Source organism: Saccostrea cucullata, unplaced genomic scaffold (assembly GCF_032062105.1).
Source record: "Saccostrea cucullata isolate Sc308-1 unplaced genomic scaffold, CSIRO_AGI_Scuc_v1 ctg37, whole genome shotgun sequence".
Lineage (NCBI taxonomy): Eukaryota > Metazoa > Mollusca > Bivalvia > Ostreida > Ostreidae > Saccostrea > Saccostrea cuccullata.
This window is the reverse complement of record NW_026938868.1, coordinates 444,137-464,527: the sequence shown is the minus strand read 5'-3', so window position 1 is coordinate 464,527 and position 20,391 is coordinate 444,137. Positions and strand designations below refer to the sequence as shown.

At 35.9% G+C, this 20,391-nt stretch overlaps 1 protein-coding gene across 2 annotated transcripts; it reads right to left on the bottom strand.

The window, feature by feature from the left end:
• Window positions 1–929: 929 nt before the first annotated feature.
• Window positions 930–18,383, bottom strand: LOC134251619 (uncharacterized). 2 transcript variants are annotated; one of them, XM_062734029.1, is made up of 20 exons: window positions 18,269–18,383; window positions 16,661–16,734; window positions 15,563–16,117; window positions 15,046–15,123; window positions 14,160–14,714; window positions 13,991–14,068; window positions 13,313–13,867; window positions 11,754–11,819; window positions 10,155–10,427; window positions 9,762–10,046; window positions 9,610–9,663; window positions 9,337–9,528; window positions 9,041–9,238; window positions 8,784–8,939; window positions 8,438–8,671; window positions 5,299–8,250; window positions 2,390–2,679; window positions 2,198–2,300; window positions 1,543–1,622; window positions 930–1,309 (listed from the first exon to the last, which is right to left on the bottom strand). In XM_062734029.1, exons 2-20 carry the CDS (start codon window positions 16,719–16,721, stop codon window positions 1,253–1,255), a joined length of 6,822 nt encoding a protein of 2,273 aa, XP_062590013.1. In that variant the 5' UTR covers window positions 16,722–16,734; window positions 18,269–18,383; the 3' UTR covers window positions 930–1,252. The 2 variants fall into 2 exon arrangements, with proteins under 2 accessions (XP_062590013.1, XP_062590012.1); XM_062734028.1 differs by having other exon boundaries at window positions 2,390–2,880; window positions 18,269–18,381.
• Between the last annotated feature and the right edge of the window lie 2,008 nt (window positions 18,384–20,391).

Genomic DNA, 20,391 nt, shown 5'->3' with positions numbered 1-20,391 from the left:
GTTGTATCTCAGCCAATCAGAGAGATGGAAATTATTCAATCATACAATAAAAAGTTATTTACTGATTAATATGTCGCCAACATATATAATTGTCGCGTTGAAGGTCATAGGAGAGTTTTCTTCTTCTCTTGTAAAAGTTTTTGAATAAATTCTGCTTCATTTGAATACTAAAATAGGTTTGCTGTTTACGGGGTGTAATTAGTTTCCATGGGAATTTCGACAGATTGTTGGAAGACATGATCTTCAAAATTTTGTGGAAAGGCATTTTCGTATAATTTTTTTTTCATAAATTAATACTTAGTATATTTAAATATATATAGTGTCTATATCTAATACTAGTATCGTATGAAGCTGAGAGATAAAAATGGATTTTTTTTAAAAATGTGCTGTTTTTAATCTAGATCCAAACATCTATGGTGGTGAATTATATTCAAAACTCTTAAGGATGTTAGATTCCCAGCCAGCCAGGAAGGATTGAGGTAAACAGAAGAAACGAATTAAGTACTGCTACGCATAAAAATCAAGCAATTTTTTTTTTCAAAAGTCTGGGTAACTATCATTTTTTATCCTAAAATGTATTTGTTGATACAATATTAAAAGAAAATTTTATTCACATTTTCTGAGAATGTATTGGAAATACTAATTTTCCCTATATCATATGATTAAATCTAAGGATAAAATTTTTATCAGCATTTTCAATTATTCAACGCCTGATTTGCAGAACCTGAGGATCGAACTACTATAAGGAATCCTGCTTTTGGAATTAGAGGGTTGAGATACAACTCTACAAAAGGCATCAGATATAGAAACCTTTGCAAAAGGACGTTCATTTGATCTCCACTTATTTGCAAACTGCGGACAACTCATGCATTACCGAACTTGGGTTTTCCAGAATCACCATAATTGACGATTGGAATAAAAACGATGACTTACTCGGTAAATATGATTTATTTTACACGTCAACAGTTTCTATTACCTTGGGACTAAAGCACCATATTTGTAAGGAATGATTTTATTGTTCTGTTTAGGTAAGTATAATGTTAATGAGACAAACTATTTTGTCAGAGTTGTTTATAGCTGGGGTTTTCAGGAGCCCCAGAATATGGTACTATAACATTGTTCCGTCGGGTGGAAGTATTCAGTCCTTGTTAACTGCACATCCCATGAAGATGAAAAATGATGATTGATGTAAACATTCCTCTTGTTGTCATAGGGAGGGAGAGGAATAAAAAAAGGTTTTCACATGCCACGGCTACGACCGTCCAATCTTGTTCTGTATAGCCAATGGTATGCACTCATAAAACACAAACTGTAAAAATAAACACGGAAAAATAATTTATAAGGCTAGTCAGAAAACTCGGTTGAAGAGAACTTGGTTTTCTTTCCTTTAAAGTATTCTTGAATAAATTTGTTATAAGGATTAAAATTCAAGCATCATCTAAAGAAGTTGTTTCGAATTGGAACAAGACTCTCGCATTGTTTGTGACAATGTCATGCAAGAAAATAAATGTAAATGAAGCATTAGTTAACAAAGTAACTTACGTCATCTATTTTCCCTTTGAGACCGTCATATTTTGGACAGGAACCGAGTGAAATTCCTTCTGGTCTGGACTGAATATTTCCTAAAATGATGTTAAATGGTAAGCTTATCATGAAATAAATCAATTATTTTGCTTTTCGCCAGTAACTTACCAGTATTTTCAAAGATACCTTTTCGGCAATTAAAGAAATAAATAAGTAAATCAACAAAAGAAAACAAAAACCCATTATATTAAAGTCTCAGATTGTGTCATTTAATTGCTTCAAAGATATGGCAGTGTTAAATTCTTGATTCCATAGAAGTTACCAGTAATGTCTTGGAATTTTGAAAAATGTCTTCTTTGAAACCACGGTAAACAACAGTATTAGGAAGTATGACGATACAGCAATGAATGACATTGATTTTAAAATATGATCAATGGAAGAAGAGCATAGTCTTTGTGAACAGTTTATACCAATACGGTGGTTTCAGAATTATGTAAGCAGATCATTAAATTCAATGTTTAGGTGTAGAGTACATACCAAACATCTGCAAAGGTCTAATAGTAAAATAAAATTTCAATGCGAATCTTTTTCACGTGTATATCAGAAAAAGGTTTAATGATCTCCCCCTAAATCTATCACGTAAGTATACGTAACAGTTGTGTGTAGAACATACCTCTCATTGGTATGGATTGCTTCTTTTCTCCTTGCCAATTATTGACCATTGCATGCATATCTCTTCCATTGTACACTAAAGTAACTTCATTCCATCCTTTAACCTGCACGTATCAAAAAATATGAATGAAAATGTTTGTGACTAGTGTTTATTATAAATAATAAAATCAGTGATAAAATGCAGGATACTTACTATTGGCAGGATAAGTTCCCCTGGCTGACTGCTGCCCATAGTTACCAAAGTCATTTTTACGTTCTGTTCATTGGCTGCAATGTCAATGGAAGGGTTGTTTCCATAACAATTGCCAACCAATGACTGATAGTGGAAAGATGAGTGTGCCTGGCGTTTTTGTCGTACATTATCGGTAGATCGTTTCTTCCTCATCAAGTCCTCCGCAGCCAATAAACCGAGCATATCCCCCATGCCATATCCTCCTCCATAGTAATCTAGACTGTCCTGCATGGAACTTGTACCAGAGCCACCTGCGAAACCAGTAGAGAGACTTTTCAAAATAGAGTCTAAAGACTCGGTGGATGAACCACCCGAACTTCCGCCTGAATGAGAACCAGAAGGACCGCCAAAGAGTATATTAGACCAGCCCTCGCCAAAAGCCGAGTTCACGTGGTGACCGCTGATGCCTCCAGTCGCAGAGGCACTGGAAGTTCCCCCTATCCAAGATGAACCTAAAACGGGGAGGTTAGAAAGCAAAGCCAAGTTATACAACAAGCCTAAGTGGGTATAAGGTCCGAGTATAACAAATTCTACTACGAGAATATATAATCATGCATATACTTCTAAGATTTCTTACACTTTGACTGCTACTGATATTCAAGACGAGAAATGAGCCAGTAATTCTTATTTAGGGTGTCGCTATTCTGATACACTTTTTAACACGAATTCAGAACATAGTTTCAAACAGAAAAGAGAGGTTAAAAATAAATATACAAAATATAACAGCAATCTGAAATAACTAAAACTTTTTTCATTTCATAGAAAAACGTCTTACAACAATAGCAAAAATTGCTAGTGTAATTTGATGGTCTATATTTGTAGTAAAAAAATTAAAAGGACGATACATATACAACAGGTTAAAGAATTGTTGTAATTTTCATCAAAGAGCTTAAATCACCATTAGATAATAAGGCTAACCTTTTTCTATAGTCTACATTTACAGCAGTTTCTACATGAAGAGGAGAGAGGAAAGATGTTTTCTAAACGCTAATACTGATGTCAAACACCTTACCAATGCTTGAAAAATTAGCACATCTAATTATTTTCCATATACTTAAAAACAGAGCATTTCAATCAAACTTTACTCGTTAATATAACTTGTTTAAATTTAATCCACTAAAATATATCTCCTAGATTCTGAAGGAAAAAGTTTATTAGTGAAAGAAACCCACATCATTCGACAGGATTATGTGAAGTAACAGAAATGTTTAATTCCTGCAGGCATCATCCTAGGTCTAATCGTGCATTGCCCTTCCATGCAACAATTTTACCTGAGCCAGCAAAAGGAAACAGAAGCAGCCACCTGACCCATTCACTGTTGTCGGCGTCATAATCGTCATCAATGACGTCCCATCCATTCTCCGTTAGCGACAGGCGGATTTTTTGATGGTTTAGAAATTTTAACCAATCTTCTTTACAAGTGGAGTTGTATAATAGACTTTGCATTTCCGTAATAAAATCAATGTATTCAGAAACTGATTCCGAAAAGTCCTCACGGTCAGACCATACAAGTTTGTCCTTCCATGAGAATTTTTTAAACTTCAAATGAGAAATAAACCTTCTCCATAAATTCATAATATGTTTACGTCCAAATTTCGTGAAACCGTATCTTAAGCCGAACCAGCCTGACGGATAACCGGTGAACGGACGTCTGTGCCAGCCCTCATCGTCAAAGTCCCAGTAGTATTTCCTCACTACCGGGCCAAAGGGAAGTTCCCTGTGACTTCCAGTGGGCGTGTCTACTGTATGTAAATTATATTATGGTTATACTAAAAGCGACGTGAAAGACATCAATTCCACATACTCAGAAAGATGAAATATTATTTTTAGCATTCCATGCATTATTGTGTAGTAATACATTATATACGTATATTGATTACACTTTTCTTTCCCCTTTACCCATAGAGTTATTTCCTGTGGATTAGAATCTAGCTTTTTTTGTATAGCACATGACATACGTGTTCTCTAACTATAAACAGCGCATTAGTACTACTTCTACTTGGCTAAGCAGATTGAGAGCTTGAAATATCGCCAGCGTTTAGAAGCAGCGGGTCAGAAAGCGGGCGAAATGTCGTACTCATTCTTACCAGCCCTCCAGTTTGTATAGTTCCCTATACCTGCGAACCACCAATTATACTGGGCTTTTGTTGATGTTGATATCAGCTCATCATATGCAGAAAATAGCCAATAGACCCATAATTTATTGTCATTGGCATAACCCTGTCTTAATACATCCCATCCTTCTGTCGTCAGAACAACATGGCGGTTGTTACTTTTCATGCAGCGGAGCCACGAACGACGCACACTAGTAATGCCTAAAATGCTGCGCATCTCTTTAATAAGAGATAAATAGTTTTCTTTTCTTTTTTTACTCCAGCAACGCTTTTTTTGCCAGCCGCTTTTGCGAACACTTTTTCTCGAAACAAACCAGCGCCAAAATCGTGCTATTGCTTTGATTCCACTTGGAGCAAAAGGAATGCGACTGTTCAGTTTCAATCGCGTCGAGTGATGCCACTCTTTTGTACTAAATGATTTGAAAAGCCAGTAAAGAAAAGAGTCTGTATCGTCTCTTTTCACGTTAACACCACAGTGACAATCCCATCCATTTAATGTGAATGCAACATTGCACTTGCGCGCTGTTAGAAATTTTTTCCACTTATTTTTAAAATCGCCTTTTATGAGAATATTTCGCATTTCTTGCAAGAGTAAAACAAAATTGACTTTGTCAGCGCCTTTAACATTTCGTAGTGTCCAAAGTAAACCTCTACCCCACTTCTGTGGAATGATTTTATTTTGCGCGAGAAATAATTCCCATAATTCTGCAAGGGACTTTATACCATTAATAGTAAACTTATTTTTTGATGACGTACCGATATACGACGTAACATCCGTGATAAACAGCCAATCAATTATCGTCCCTGGCACCGACGACTCAATGAGGTCAACAGTTGTAACAAGCCAATAGATAAATCCAGCGATGTCATTGCGTGTTCCACCAAGTTCCAAATCCCATCCCACGGTTGTTAACACGATGTTGTATCCACTGTTGGTCATGAAATCGATGAACTGATTTCTAATCATCTCGTTGTCTAGCAAGTGTCTCATTTCACGGAAGAAAAGAAGATAATCTTGATGGGTAACTTCACCGGTGGTCTTCTTCCTGTTTGTCCATTGCATGGCGTTGTTAAACAAAGAAGTATCGATGTGCATATGTGACACAAACTGCTCCCATAGCACCACTAATTTTTGTAAACCCGATATTTTAAATCCTCTTCCGTGGAATCGATCCCAGCTCTGCTTTCCCTGAATGAAGATCCAATCAATATCAGTGATAGACGAATTCTCAATACTGTCTACGATGTTAAACAACCAGAAGATGAAAGCAGATGCGTCGTTTATAGATCCACCTTTTACGATGTCCCACCCTTCTGTGACCAATACTATGTTGTAGTTATGTTTCGAGAGGAATTGAAGCCATCTGCCTCTCATAGTATTATCTGCTAACACATGTCTCATTTCTTTCAAAAGCAAAATGTAATGCTTGTTTTGTACAGTGTCTGTCGGAGCACGTAAAGTCCAAAATAAAACATTTCCCCATGAATTTCTGTCCAAGTTTGATTCTGCGATGAACATATCCCAAAGATTCATTAAACTTTGAAGTCCATTCTGAGTTATACTTATTCTTAAATTGTTTGAACCTGTAATGCTTATTATCCAGCTGAAATCGGTTCCAGGGGCGGAACTTTCAATTTCGTCCACAGTGGCAAAAAGCCAGAAAATAAATTCAGCAATGTTGTTCTGAGATCCACCTTTAACTATATCCCAGCCATTGTGTGTCAAAACAATATTGTGATTGTGTCTCGAAAGGAACTCCAACCACTGTTGTCTCAAAAAGTCATCTGCAAGAATATGCCGCATTTCTCGAAGGAGTAAAATATAGTCCTGTAGTCCTGGTTTACCAGTGTTTGTTCGAAGGGTCCAGAAAAGTACATTCCCCCAAGTATTTTTATCGATATTTGTTTCTCTCATGAATGTTGTCCACAGTTGAGCGAGATTCTGAATTCCAGTACTTGTAATTCCCGTTTTCCAGTCGTTTCCAAATATCCAGTCAAAGTCTGTTCCAACATCCGAGCTCTCCATTTCGTCAACCACGACGAAAAGCCATGTAATGAACGCGGCAAGGTCATTGCGCGACCCGCCTTTAATTATATCCCAACCGTTATTATTAAGTACTATATTGTAGTTATGTGTTTTTAAGAATTCTTGCCACCCTCTAAGCATGCCTTGGTTAGATAAAATGTGTCTCATTTCTCTAAGTAACAAATAATTATCTCTGTAACCATTGTTACCACTACGCAATGTCCAAATGAGTTTATTGCCCCACTTATTTCTATCTAACGGGTTCTCTGCCATATATAGCTTCCATAGTTCCGCTAGAGTGATTATACCGTTAGTGGTTATTCCTATCCGTCCACCATTATTCCACCCACCTGGACCAAATATCCATTCATATACCAGACTCAAATCCAATCCTTCTAACCCTTCGACTCCAGATAGCCAGGGCCACAAAGTGGATGTGTTTATTCCAGATCCACCTTTTGTTCCTCCAGTCTGAGTAAAAAGCCAATATAACCAAGCACCTGCATCATTTGTAGGGCCACCACGTTCAAGTCTCCATCCCTTACTCGTACCCACTATGTTGATATCATATTTTTTCATGAAGTCAAGGAAATGAGTACGTATAGTATCGTTGCCTAAAACATTTCTTAGTTCATCAATAAATATATCTGTTCTACGTCCACCAGTTCCTCCACCGGTCCGAGTCCATGTAAGATATGGATACATGGAGCTGTCTTGATCGAGTCTAGTATCAGTTACATATTCCCTCCATATATCTGCAATGTGTCCGAGACCATCATGTGTGAAGCCTCCGTGGTCGGTTTGAACTTTTCCTCCACCCAATATGTAGTTCAACATTTTCCCACCTTTTCCACTTTTTACTAAATCTTCTATGTACCGGAGGAAGTGCTGATGTTTTTGATTATTTTTATGTCCCTCTCCACTTCCGCTATAATTTCCAAAAATGGAAACGCTAACACCTCTTCCTTTCAAAAAGTCAAACCAAAGATCCTTTATTGTTCTGTTTCTACCAAGCACTCCTTCAATTTCATTCATGAACTCAATTCCCAAGTGGCTGTGTTTATCAGGGGCAAAGGTAATTTTGAGGAGATCCCTCCAATCCCTTGTGTTCATGCCTCTTTCATTAACGAATATTCTCCAGAGATCTGCAATAAGTTTTCCCATGTTATGGTTGACATTAAATCCATAGATTTTGCCTTTATTCCAGTCTTTGTCATTGAGATTAAGGGAATTCAGGAAACGCTGCCAGTTGATCAGCACATGTTTATGATTGTTTCCAGTATGATCTCTTATCCATTTGTTCATTCCCTCAATACGAAGAAGATTATACAACAGCCTTCTGATTTCTGTAGAGCCATGGACATGTCCAATTTTCTGTAATATCTGATTAATCAAACCGGAAGCCTGTCCAGAAAATAAAATGCGGAGGATTTGAAGAGCATTTGTTGCATCAGGCATAAATCCTAAATGGTGAAGCAAGGCTTTGAAGTCAGGAGAATTAGCAATTTCTATCATATGCAAATTCATCTGCTGTGCTGTTGTTGAACCCATCAGCTTCCTAAACATGCGCATAAGTCTCTGAGCATCCCATCCTCCTCCTATGGTTATGTTACGTGTCCACGTCTTGCTCTGGATGTCAAATCTCCAGTGTGTCTCACCTTTCTCCAGATGTACCACCCTTCCTACAAGATACCAAAAAGAGCTGATTTAATATTAAAGAGATAAGTTTGACCAATTCCAGACAAGGAAAGGCTTTTGTGAGAAATTTGTGCTGATTAAGCATTGTACATGTATTGACAATTGAGAAATTAGCCTCATTTATACAAGAAAACAAATAACTTCTTGAAATTTCTCTTAAATTAGTTATACCTGCATGGTCTAAACTGTCGGGCCATCGATCAAATTTGAACTTGAAGCTGATTAAAAGCTTGTCACCCAGTGTTGCGTCTGCATATTTGTACATGGTCAAAGCACTATTTCCAGTGAAATGAGCACTGCCGTATGGCGTGACAGTAACTTCTCTAGCCATTATTGCTGTGTTGGATCCTGACTTATCTTTCAAATCCACGTCAAATGGAAGATATGCTGAAGCTTTACACTGATCTAGTAAAGAGACAAAAGCTTGATACTAAATACCTTGTACTAAGGTATCTGAACACAAATGAGTTTAGAATTATGTAAGATTTTTCCAAAGAGATCTGTCATATCATTTTACCTCCAGGGAGCACTGGTATTAAACCCTCCATATCAGGAATACAAGTGCAGTACTCTTTGCTGAATATTGTTCCTGGCGCACAGTGACGTACAATTTTCTGTTGTGGAACATCATCCATGTAGAACCTTCTGTCCCAGTGTGGCTGTTTCTTGCAAGCTTGAGGAAAAAACAAATTGGCTTCAAATATTCTTTCAAAAATCTATGATGAAACTGAAAAACATTGGACAGTTTTTCTTGATGTATTCTTAAAAACCTACGTGTAAAAATCTTTCCACCACCCGGAGGACAAGGTTCGTTACAGGCGAGTCCTCTCATACATCCCATTCCCTCCACGTAGTGAGTTCCAGGGGCACAGCATGACCCAATACTGTGGCTATTGACACAAACCCAATAGGCGCGACATCCACTGCTGTCCATACCGTAAGTGAATCCGTTGGGAGCTTGTAAACAGGAGTCTGAAATTGCAGACAGATGTTTTTCTTGATTAGTAGTATGTTCCTTAAATTTCCTCAACAGATCCACAACTCGTTATCGTTGTTAAGAAATTACTCACCCATGTTACAGTGGACATGTATTGATGGTTTACATTTCAGTTCGTTTTGTTCCCAGAACTCTCCAAATGGACAATCCTTAACAACACCGTGAACATAGCCATTGTCCTCCCAACACTGGACGAATTTACTGCAGTCACCGGGGAAGAAGTTATATCCTGTTCCCTTGTCATACAGGCAACCGGCACACAAACCTATGGAGAAAAAAATTCTGATTGACAATTGTCTCACAAAATTCAACCAAAAGAAACACCTGAAGATCATTGATTACTTACTTGTAAAGTTGTGAGATGGGTGTGGAGGGCGTGGAGTGACAGGTCTTTGAATTTCTGTCAATAAAATAAAAAAATATAGTGCTAAATATCAAAATAGCCAAATTCAAAACATAATACATAGTATACTAAAAATGTTTTTGTGGGGTAGCTACCTTCGCATATCAAGTGACGAAGATTTGGCAAAATCGAGTTCAAACTCATTGTGTTTGGTGTAAGAAGAACATGTCTTTCGCTCGTGGCTGTATTCAACAACTCATTTCTGTCCACTAAGTTGCCAACTCCAACAGTGAAGAGTTTGACGCCCTCTGTTTTGGCTAGATCTGTTTCGGCCATTGAGAGTCGTGGGGATGACGTCGGTTCGTTTGTTATCATTACTCCAATCTTCGGAGCTGACGGTCGACCTTGTTCTCGGAACATTTCTCGCATTTTCTTCAAAGCTAAAAAATTAAACTTCATTAAAATTCATAAAAGCAATGGTATTGAATTGAAGAAACTTTTTCTGTTTTTCTTTAAGCACGCTGAGTGTATGGAAGGTGTGGGGGTACCTTCGGCAACATTGGATCCAGGCGTTGCTGGTTTCATCAGAGAGTTGAAGTAGTTTTGTAATGAGAACTTGTCTTTATAAGGCTGAAGTCCCACGTGATCTCCGATTCCACTGCCGTACACGATCATACCGTAATGGTGCGCGCTTGGACTAACGTACATGTTGTTGACCATTGTGCTGAGGAAGTCCTTACTCTCCGCCCAGCTTTGCCCGTTCAAGCCCTGTGAACCTTGTAGCATGAACATGATCTCAGCTGGAACATCACATCCGGGAACTGCACGAAAAGACCAAATCAGTTACTTATTTTTATTAATATGAGTGAATTTATGTGTTGAATCAAATACTTTTTTATTACCGCAACATACCAGTAAAAGCGTATGATTTTGTCTAAGAAAAAGAAAACCCCACCCCGAAAGCTCTGTTGTAAGATACTTGCAAAATGCAGATCCGTAGAGAAGTTCAACTATTATCATGTTTTTCTAAATTATAGTTAACACAAAACAAAGTAAACATCACTGGTTGTAAGATTCTAGTTCTCATTCACTGATATTCAGATGATCTATTATTAGACATAACAATGATTCCGTGTGATGTAACAGTGGATATGTCGTGACTTTTCATTTCCTTAATACACATTTAACAAGGAATATTTCTAAAATTATTTATGGAAGACCGTTTGATATTTCTGTGACACGTGTAATTCTGCAATTTGGCATTGTCTGAATTTATGTTGACATTTCATTAAAAGTGGCCTCCCCCATCCTAACAATTTGAGAAACCCTGTCAATGAAAACATGTCTTCAACAACATTATGAACGTTTTGATCTTTTGTTGGAAAGTGTCCTTCACATCAAAAGATATCTTTGGAACAATAATGACACAACCCTCAAACAACAGACCTGTCTTCATAATTTCATTCATATCTGACAAAAGGAGCAATCTTTAAAATAGTCACAAGCCATTTATGTCTTTAATCCTCCCAGAGTCCTTTGTAGAGGATAAGAAATAACTATTGATAACCTGCATAACGTTTCAAATGTTTTGAGATCCTTAATGACCGAAGTAATTAATTTGATAAATAATCACAATTATTTTAGTGTTCGTCTAGATAACAAGAAAAATATCGGCAAGTAATGTGGGACTATCTCTGATCAGAAAGTGTTAATGAACACCAGTTAAAAAATTCAAATAAATGAAAAAAAAAACAGAATGGAATGACACTATCTCTTAACAAGTTTCATTTTCTTTATATTCTTTTTGATGTCAAAATCCGCTAATTTTATGAGTGTTCCAGCAAAATCATAACATGTAAACCCTGCTTCTCCTCAAAATAATTGCAGCGTTTACTTTCTGCTTCTTATTTTAAATTTCTTAATGTAATACAATTTTAAATCTTGAATAAACACAATAAAATTGATAAATTACACAGACATATTCATACCAACATTTCCATGAATGTTTCAATTTATTATGTAAATATAAAAATAAATTGATCAAATTTATTCATTTATTATTTATGTGTTTATTTAATTGGTATTTAGCTCTGTTAATTACAATTAACCTGCGTACATGAAATTGTACATTATTTGTGTGTACTTACTTGGTTCCAGTGTGGTGGTGACAGGTTGAGGGGTGGTCGTCGGCATGGGTGGGGTGGTTGTAATAACTGTAAATATTCAAAATACTAGTATCCCACATCGATATTTATACAGTAAAAAAGTAACAAAACCTTTATCTTCGACCTTGTCTGTCGTGAACTTGCTTCTCATGTTTAATCTTTAATTGCAATATTTATACACAATAATTTATAACAAATATATTAAACGAATAGATTTGAAGATATCTATTGAAAAAATAACATATTAAAGGCTAAATAAAAAAAATTAAAATAAGAACTTTAAAGGAAAATAACACAATGAATAATTTATCAATGTTTTCGAAATTTAAACAAGCAATGAAAAACAACATAAAATTTAAAAAAAAAATACATTTGTTCTTTATTAATTATCCTACAGATAGATTTGTAAACTTCACACGTAACTTTTTAGGCTGCGCCTGCGGATATACCGTACAGCGATAGACATTACAGTGTAACCTATGTACAGTTGGGACATCAATCTCGATAATGGCGGGGCTCACTCAGTATCACTGCTGACCGCTCTAACCTTTGTCACCTTACTGACAATGAATAATGACAGCCACGTTTAACTGTGACGTTGCCATCTTTCTCTCTTTGGGCGTAGCTGGATTACTGCCCAGTGCCCCTACTTCCTCGACATTGTCATCCGGGCATTTCGTTATTTACCCGCCAATTTATTAGTTACAGCTAATTGTAATGTGCCTTAAAGCACAACTAACTTCAGCTTTGATGATCTAAATTAAGAGAGATAAATGCAACATCACAAGACATTTAGGGGCTAGTAATCAACAATAAGTGTTTTGTAATTCAATCATTAACACGGAAGTGCTCCGAGTAAACTGATGAAAAAAAAATGCAGTAATTACGCAGTGGACATCAGCTCTGTTGGGTTAAAAGTATAAATTCGTAAGTGTTACATCACCTTTAAATTATTTTCATAGTGCGATAGTTTGCTTGATGTCTGCCCAAGAGGAAAATGACATTTCCTGTGTTAATTAGACATTAATAACCAAAACATAGCTCTTATCCTAGTCAGCATGTGTGAACTCAAATTTCATAACTTTATGATCTCCTGACAAACTAGGGAGACTGGTCTGTGAAAGATATTCATGTTAAGCATTCGAGTTACAAGAATGAACTTTAATTCTAAAAAAAAAGAAAAGAATAGTATAAGCTTTTCAATATTAGAAATGGACAGTCTGATATGAAAAAATTAAAGAATAACATATCATTGACCTCTAAATAACTTCTTCAGAAGTATCCGAGAATTGGCGAATTTGAGACCTTTTAAGAGGTAGCCTAACATTCAATGAATTTAAGTCTTTTGTGAAGTAGCCTTTGCCTAATATTGGTGATTTTACGACGAAACCTTTTATGAAGTAGCCTAAAATGGTGACTTTAATAAAGCAGCCTGAGATTGGTGATTGTTCCACCTCTAAATAGCCTCTGCCAGGTTAGGGGAGAACAGTTGTGGATGAACATGTATACATTATACCAACTGAAGCGTATGAAAGACTTACCTTGACAAATTAAATCTCTAATGGCGATGATTATTTGTTGCAAAGCAGCAAAGTCGGACACTTCGAACAGCTTCCTTTCGTTGGTAGCGATCTGTCGCAATTCGTCTCTAAAGATCTGGGTGCCAACACCAACGGCAATGACGATGATTCCCTCTCGCTTGGCTTGTTCAGCCTCCATTATTGTTGCACTGGGTCTAGTGGATCGACCATCTGTTACAATTACCATGACTTTCGGGGCATTTGGCCGACCTTGCGTACGGAAATACTCTCTCATTTTTTGAATACCCCTTGCAGTGTTAGTACCAACTTTTGGTTGTTTCAGGTTTCTGGCAAGAATAGTTAACAAGGTTTTCGGCTTAAAAGGTATAAAAGGAATAGTTTGACCAATCAGTGTGCTATATACTACCACACTGGCGTGGATTGTATCTGGGCCAATGTCAAGGTTGTTAATCAGGTTAGCAGCAAAGTTCTTTTCTTTGGTCCACCCACGGTCATCAATGCTGTCAGAACCATCCAGTAAAATACCAATATCAGCGGGAACATTACATATGAGACCTGAAAAGTTTAGTTTACTTGTTTTTTGGAATAGAAAAAAAAAACAAAAACAAATTCCAATTTGTGATAAAGTTCAAAAATTTCAAAATAAGAAATTAGAAGCATCTGGATGTTACGCATTACCCTCAGGTGGTGGCACCGTGGACGGTGGTGGTGTCGGCATCTCTGTGGTGGTGGTAGTGGTGGTGGTAGTCTTTATCTCTGAAATATTACATTTTTTTACAATGACATTCCTAATTTGATAATTCTTTGAAACTCATCGGAATTGTGAAGCTTTTTAGTTATTTCGTACCTTGACAGATCAGATCTCTCATGGTGTTTATGATTTGTCCCAGTCTACTAAAATCTCTGACTTCAAACATCTGTTGTGGAGAAGACGCCAACTGCCTCAGTTCTCCCTGGAAGATTTCTGTTCCTACACCAATGGCAATCATAGTTATGCCTTCAGCCTTGGCTAGGTTTGCCTCTCTGATGGTCTCCTGTGGTCTGGTAGACCGACCATCGGTAATGACCACTGCTAGTTTGGGTGCAAACTGTCGTCCTTCTTCCGCCATCATTTTTCGAACTCTCTGTATACCTTTTGCTGTGTTGGTGCCTATTTTGGGGTGTTTCAAACTCTTTGCAAGAATCTTGAGGAGGGATTTACCTTTCGCTGGTTGGAGTCCTACAACGTCTCCAATCATCGTGGAGAAAACCACCATGCCGACATGAATTGCTTCTGGACTGATTTCAAAGTTATCCACCATGTTAGCAACAAAGGCTTTCTGACGCATGAAATCAGCGTCACTGATGCTGTCACTGCCGTCCATTAGGAAAACAATATCTCCCGGAACATTACAGATCAGGTCTGCAAAAGACATTTAAAAATTATCGTGTACTGTATTCAACTGACTTGAAAAAATTGTAAAGATGTTCAGAATTTACATCTAAAATGTAACTGAAATGTTCCAATCTCTGATAATTGTCTAAGTTATTCACTGAATATAATGTAGCTCCACGTAATTCTCATGAGTTTGTTTTTGGGTCTGAATTAGCTACTAATTATTTCTGCTGTCAGTGGTAACTCTTTCGTATGAGAACAGAGCTGGTATCATTGATGGTACATGGCACTACCATTTGGATAGTGGCCATTTTTACTATAATTGGCTATAAAGAGCTATTTTTAGTTTGATACTTACCCTTTGGAGGTGGAACATAGATAGGTGCCATTGTCGGAATCTTTGGTGTCGTTGTAGTCGTGGTTGTAGTGGTAATAACTGAAACGGACAAGTGGGGAATTATTATTAAACTGTTATGGTGGAAATATTGTTTCTGAAGCAAAAGAGGGGATATTGGCACAAATACTAACTGATGATGTAACTAATAATACTGGAACTAATAATAAACGAAATGTAAAATTGTATAAATATTACAAAAATGTTGTAATGGGGAAAATGCTATTGTGGGATAAAGAATACTGTTATCAAGATGTAAGATTGATAATAAAAGAGAGGGCAAATTCTTCTGAAATGGGAAACATTACTAAATAATTAAAAGATAGTTATTGAAATACGGGAATAATGTTTCTAATCCTAAAGTTGTAATATAATAAGAGGAATAATGGTATTAATAAATAAAGGCAAATTGAATGAATTTAAATTAAATTATTGAAGGTATACAATAAAACTGACTATGTCACATATTTTCTCAGATTACCTTGACAGACCATATTCCTGATCTCTGTAACTAGTGTTATCAAGGTCCCAAAGGTAGGAGATGTGAACATTTTACTGGGTCTGGACGCAATGTTCCTCAACTCGTCTTTAAACATGTGCCCCCCTACCCCCACCGCTAGGACCTTAATTCCTTCGTTCTTAGCAGCATTAGCCTGGAGCTTGGTGGCCCTTGGATTGTCTGAACTTCCGTCTGTGATGACGATAGCTATTTTTGGAACACCTTCTCTTCCATCCATCTTGAACTTTTCTCTCACGTACTCGATTCCTTTGGCTGTGTTGGTGCTGGCTTTTGGATGATTTAAAGCACCTGCTAGAAGCTTAAGCATATTTTTGTCCTTGAAAGAGTTCAGTCCGATATGGTCTCCGATTCTGGAGCTGTAAACCACCATTCCGAGGTGAATGGCGTCTCGAGCGATATCGAAATTATCGATGAGAAGTTTGACGAACTCCTTCATTTTGATCCAGTCACGGTCCTGGATGGAGTCAGAACCGTCCAAAAGAATCATGATGTCGGCGGGGACATAACAATTCAACGCTGAAATAGGGAAGTTTTATCAAATAAAATGTCATTAGGAAAAAAAACTAATAATGATCTCATGCCAAGCGAAATATCATTTAGCAACAGAATAAAGTTTACATAGTTCATTCAACAACAACAACAACAACAAAAACAACAAAAGATTGCTATCATGATACATAAAATTGAATTCTTAGGGAATATGATAAGCAAATTAAAATAGTATCTTAGACAATTTTCCCAGATAAATTGAGAATTTGAGAAAAAATAATTAAATTTTCTTCTGGTAACTAGCTACTGGTAACCATAACCATAAAAATTGACATATCGTTAGATTTATATTTTTAAGAATATAAAATTTAAATAAATTGAATTTTCGTGTTTTTTTTTAGAATGAATAATTACATGAAAAATGATAAAAGATAATAAAAATAATTTCAAGTCTAAAAGTCCTGAAAAAAACCAGATTGAGTATAAAGCGAATAAATTTAATATTTAAAATATAATTGTGATTTATATAATCCTTTTTATCCATTTCTGCTAAAAAAAATAGTTCCTTACACTGTAGATAGGCATTGTGGACGAAAAGTCCCAGAAGTGCCAGTAATATCGGCAAACGCATGCTTCAGGAACCACTGCAAGAGACAAACCATCAAACCGATCATGTTATGACAATAAAAAGTGAACTTAAATTTTATCAGCTATAAAACATAATATCCGCACTTCTCTCCCGCAAACTGAGGGAACATAGTGATTTTTCACTTGATGCTTGAGTTTTAACATTTAATTGTGATTTGCCATGCGTCATACAAATTGTCGGTTCCGTACATATTGACAAGAACATGAGTGACTGTGTGATCAAATTCGCACGCCTGATATAATTGAAAAAGACAAGCGTAAAAATCACAAAATTAAGCAATTTCATAAACAGGCCACCAAGTATTTGTCAGTTCATGGCTCTTAATTAGCAAAATAATATTTGAGAGGACTTAAAAGATAGCCATGTTTTGACAATGTAGGATGTTCGCTTTTGACCTTAATAATATTGTCACTTACCTTTTCTGTAATAATCTTTCACCTTCAACATCAACTTACTTGGAAAATGTTAATATGTTCTTGTTTTTTTTTTTTACGAAAAAATTGTTTTTGTTTGTGGGTTCAATTACACATATATATTGCGTACATGATGATACATCCAGTTTCCACCTAAGTACAGAATTAATAGCCCATTAGGTAGAGTGACCGGCCCTGCCCGTTAACCTGTCACCTAGGGTGTGACATAATCAACCTTAAACCATAAACTCCCCGTCAACGTCAAATTTAGATACGACTTAATTGATAACGTATCATACACACATGCAACTGCATGTTTTATTTTTATAAATATACATGTATTAATTAATCACTTTTATCTTCATGAATACTGAAGAAACTCGCACTTCCAATCGTTTTTTTTTTCTTTGCCTTTATTTTGCGTCTATTATAAAGAACAGATATAAACTCTAAAACAAAAATTAAATTGCTTATATAAACCGATTTAACCCCCCACCTCCTCATTCAAATATGTTTAAGTCTGTCCTAAAATTTACAAAAAGCCCATAAAAATTGAAAACGAAGTAAAAGCAAAAAATCGTATTCAAATTAAATTCACGATACATAATTTCTAATAATTACATGTATAACCAGATCACTGGATTTTCTCAATCAATTAATTTAAAGAGTGCTCTTATACGTGGTCTTTATGTCGTGTTATACTGGGTCGTCTTATTTTGTATTTTGCCTCCTAAATTTTTGAAATACATGTGTATATATAACTTGCTCATCTTCGAACATTTCTACTTGACAAATCCCTGACGTAAATTATACATTTAAGCAAAATACTGATAAAATTTAAAATGCAAGCAAAAATGATTAAAAATTTTAAGTAATCATAACCAAATTTACCTTTTTCTCCATAGCAACTTCCCCATGATAAGAGAAAAATAATTTCCTAAATTGCTAAGAACGACAACTTCAACCTTTACGAGCTAAAAATGTCCAGGTTTCGTTTTCAGAAATTATGGAAAATACCTGTTGCATTGCTTAGATCCCTTCAATAAAACACTTTAATACACGCACTTCTCCAGCACAGATACAAGAAAGCAAGTTAAGACAGTATAAAAATCCTACCTGTATGTCACAATGTTGTTAACATGAAACCTTATTGGCCTGCAACAGAGCTTCCGTTGTAATGCCCGGCAAACTACAGTCTGGGCTTTACAAAGCAGAACAGAGAAACTAGAGTTTTTTTTTCTTTGATGATAACTTTTTGGCTTTGGGGGCAGCAGATTATTTATACTGACATATTCAGCATCGCCGGGAGGAGCTCGTCATGTTCTGCCGTGGTTGCACTGTGTCTCACACTGATGGCGTTTTATAAATGACTGGATGCTGTTTGTGTAGTGTACGGTTATGGAGACAAATGACAGAAACTCGCGTGAGGTAAGTCAGAATCAATGGAAAAAAGTACTCTCCGGAAAGAGAAGATAATTAATGACACTGGTCACTTATATAGTTGTCAAGTGACAAGAAATGTGTTATTAATTGATTACATATATTATGATTTATGGTTGTAATAAATTAAAACATCATTGTCCACTGCGCTCCGCTGCTATGCTCTCCTGCCATTAGAATCAACAGTTTTAAGACTTAAATGAAACACGTTAGAGAGTGAATATCCAAAGAATTTTCATGACATTACTGACCTAGCAAGAAACACTTGTCTCCCGTATACTTAGATACTAGGAACTTCAAATTAAAGACTACCAGAATTCTGTCTGGTTTAAATTGATTAAAATAGAAGACAGCAAACATGCATTTAACACAGAAATTGCAATGATGGGACTTTTCCATGAAACGTTGAAATGTAGTCATTAATTATTACACAGAAAAGTAGAGAAGACCAGACTTAAAAGTGATTTCAAAAGAAGATTTTAGAACTTTTAAAGACGTGAATGATTGAGAACATGAGGTCAGTGTCATATTTTTGTATGAACGGACTCTATTTTGAAATAATTAATGGTGTAAATTAAATAATTATATATTGCTTTAAAATTCTTTTCATCAAAAAGATGAAATATAATAACTAGCAATAACAAATCTTCAGAGGACAAGAAAGTGGTCATGAGTTATTTTCAAATGCGTATTGTGCGTGATTTTCTATGAATAAGCAAACTATAATTAATATTGACTCATCGTCAGTTTCTACCTCCCTTGCTGCTGACAAAATGAATGTAAAACAATAACAATTTATTATTAGCAATAAAAATGATAATAGAGAAAGAGTTCATAACGTTTATCATTAGGAATTTGGAGGTACAGTAATGGCGCCTGGTACAGTGTTGACCCATTACCTCCACTGAATACCCGGATTATAGATGGCTTCTGTCGTCACTCAAAACGGGATAAAATATCATCTCATTATATACAGGTCTACGTAAACGCCTACGCTACTTTATTGTGTAAGAGGCCACTATATGACAGTCAACATAGTTTGGCAAACTTTCTTCTTATCCGAAAGGGAAATTTAGGTGTATCTTTGATTATTAATTAGAGGAAATCCGGAAATACTTGCTTAAAGAGGGAGGAAATAAGCACCTCCTTCAAATTTACCTGGTCTGAGAACCCCTGTCAATCATCTGAAATTTAGCCTGGGATTGGATACTTTGATTTGAGTGACATTTAGTTTGCTGCAGTTGTGTATATCTTGTGTACCTTGTTAGGAGATCGTACCGACCATCGAATTAACTTTCAGGCTATTGATGCCTACCGCACATGCCAAAGTGATAAAGAAGCAATCAAATCGTTCTTTTCTTTTTTAATTCATAAGAATATGCCATAAATATAATCAATCTATCAAATAATTAAATAAATGACAAGAAAAAGCATGGCTATATAATATATATTATAAAATTAATATTAAAAGGGAGGATTTCCTATCACGATTACAATCGATAATTTTAATTTCCGTGTCAAAATATGAGTTAACGTACATTTATTCCTCCATTAATTAACAAAATAAACCGACTGCGTTTGAAGCTAGTACCATGGAATTAAATAAAATTATTTTTTCAAACAATCATGACAACATTGATCATGAGTCAAGCGAATTTATATTTATAAGACAAACCTGTACGTGTTGCTTTTCTTCGAGACATGGTGACGAAGTTACGGTATAATGATAAGTTTTAGAAAAAAATTACTTGGAATATAACATCTTGCTTTGTATTTAATGATTGAAATTAATAATGAAT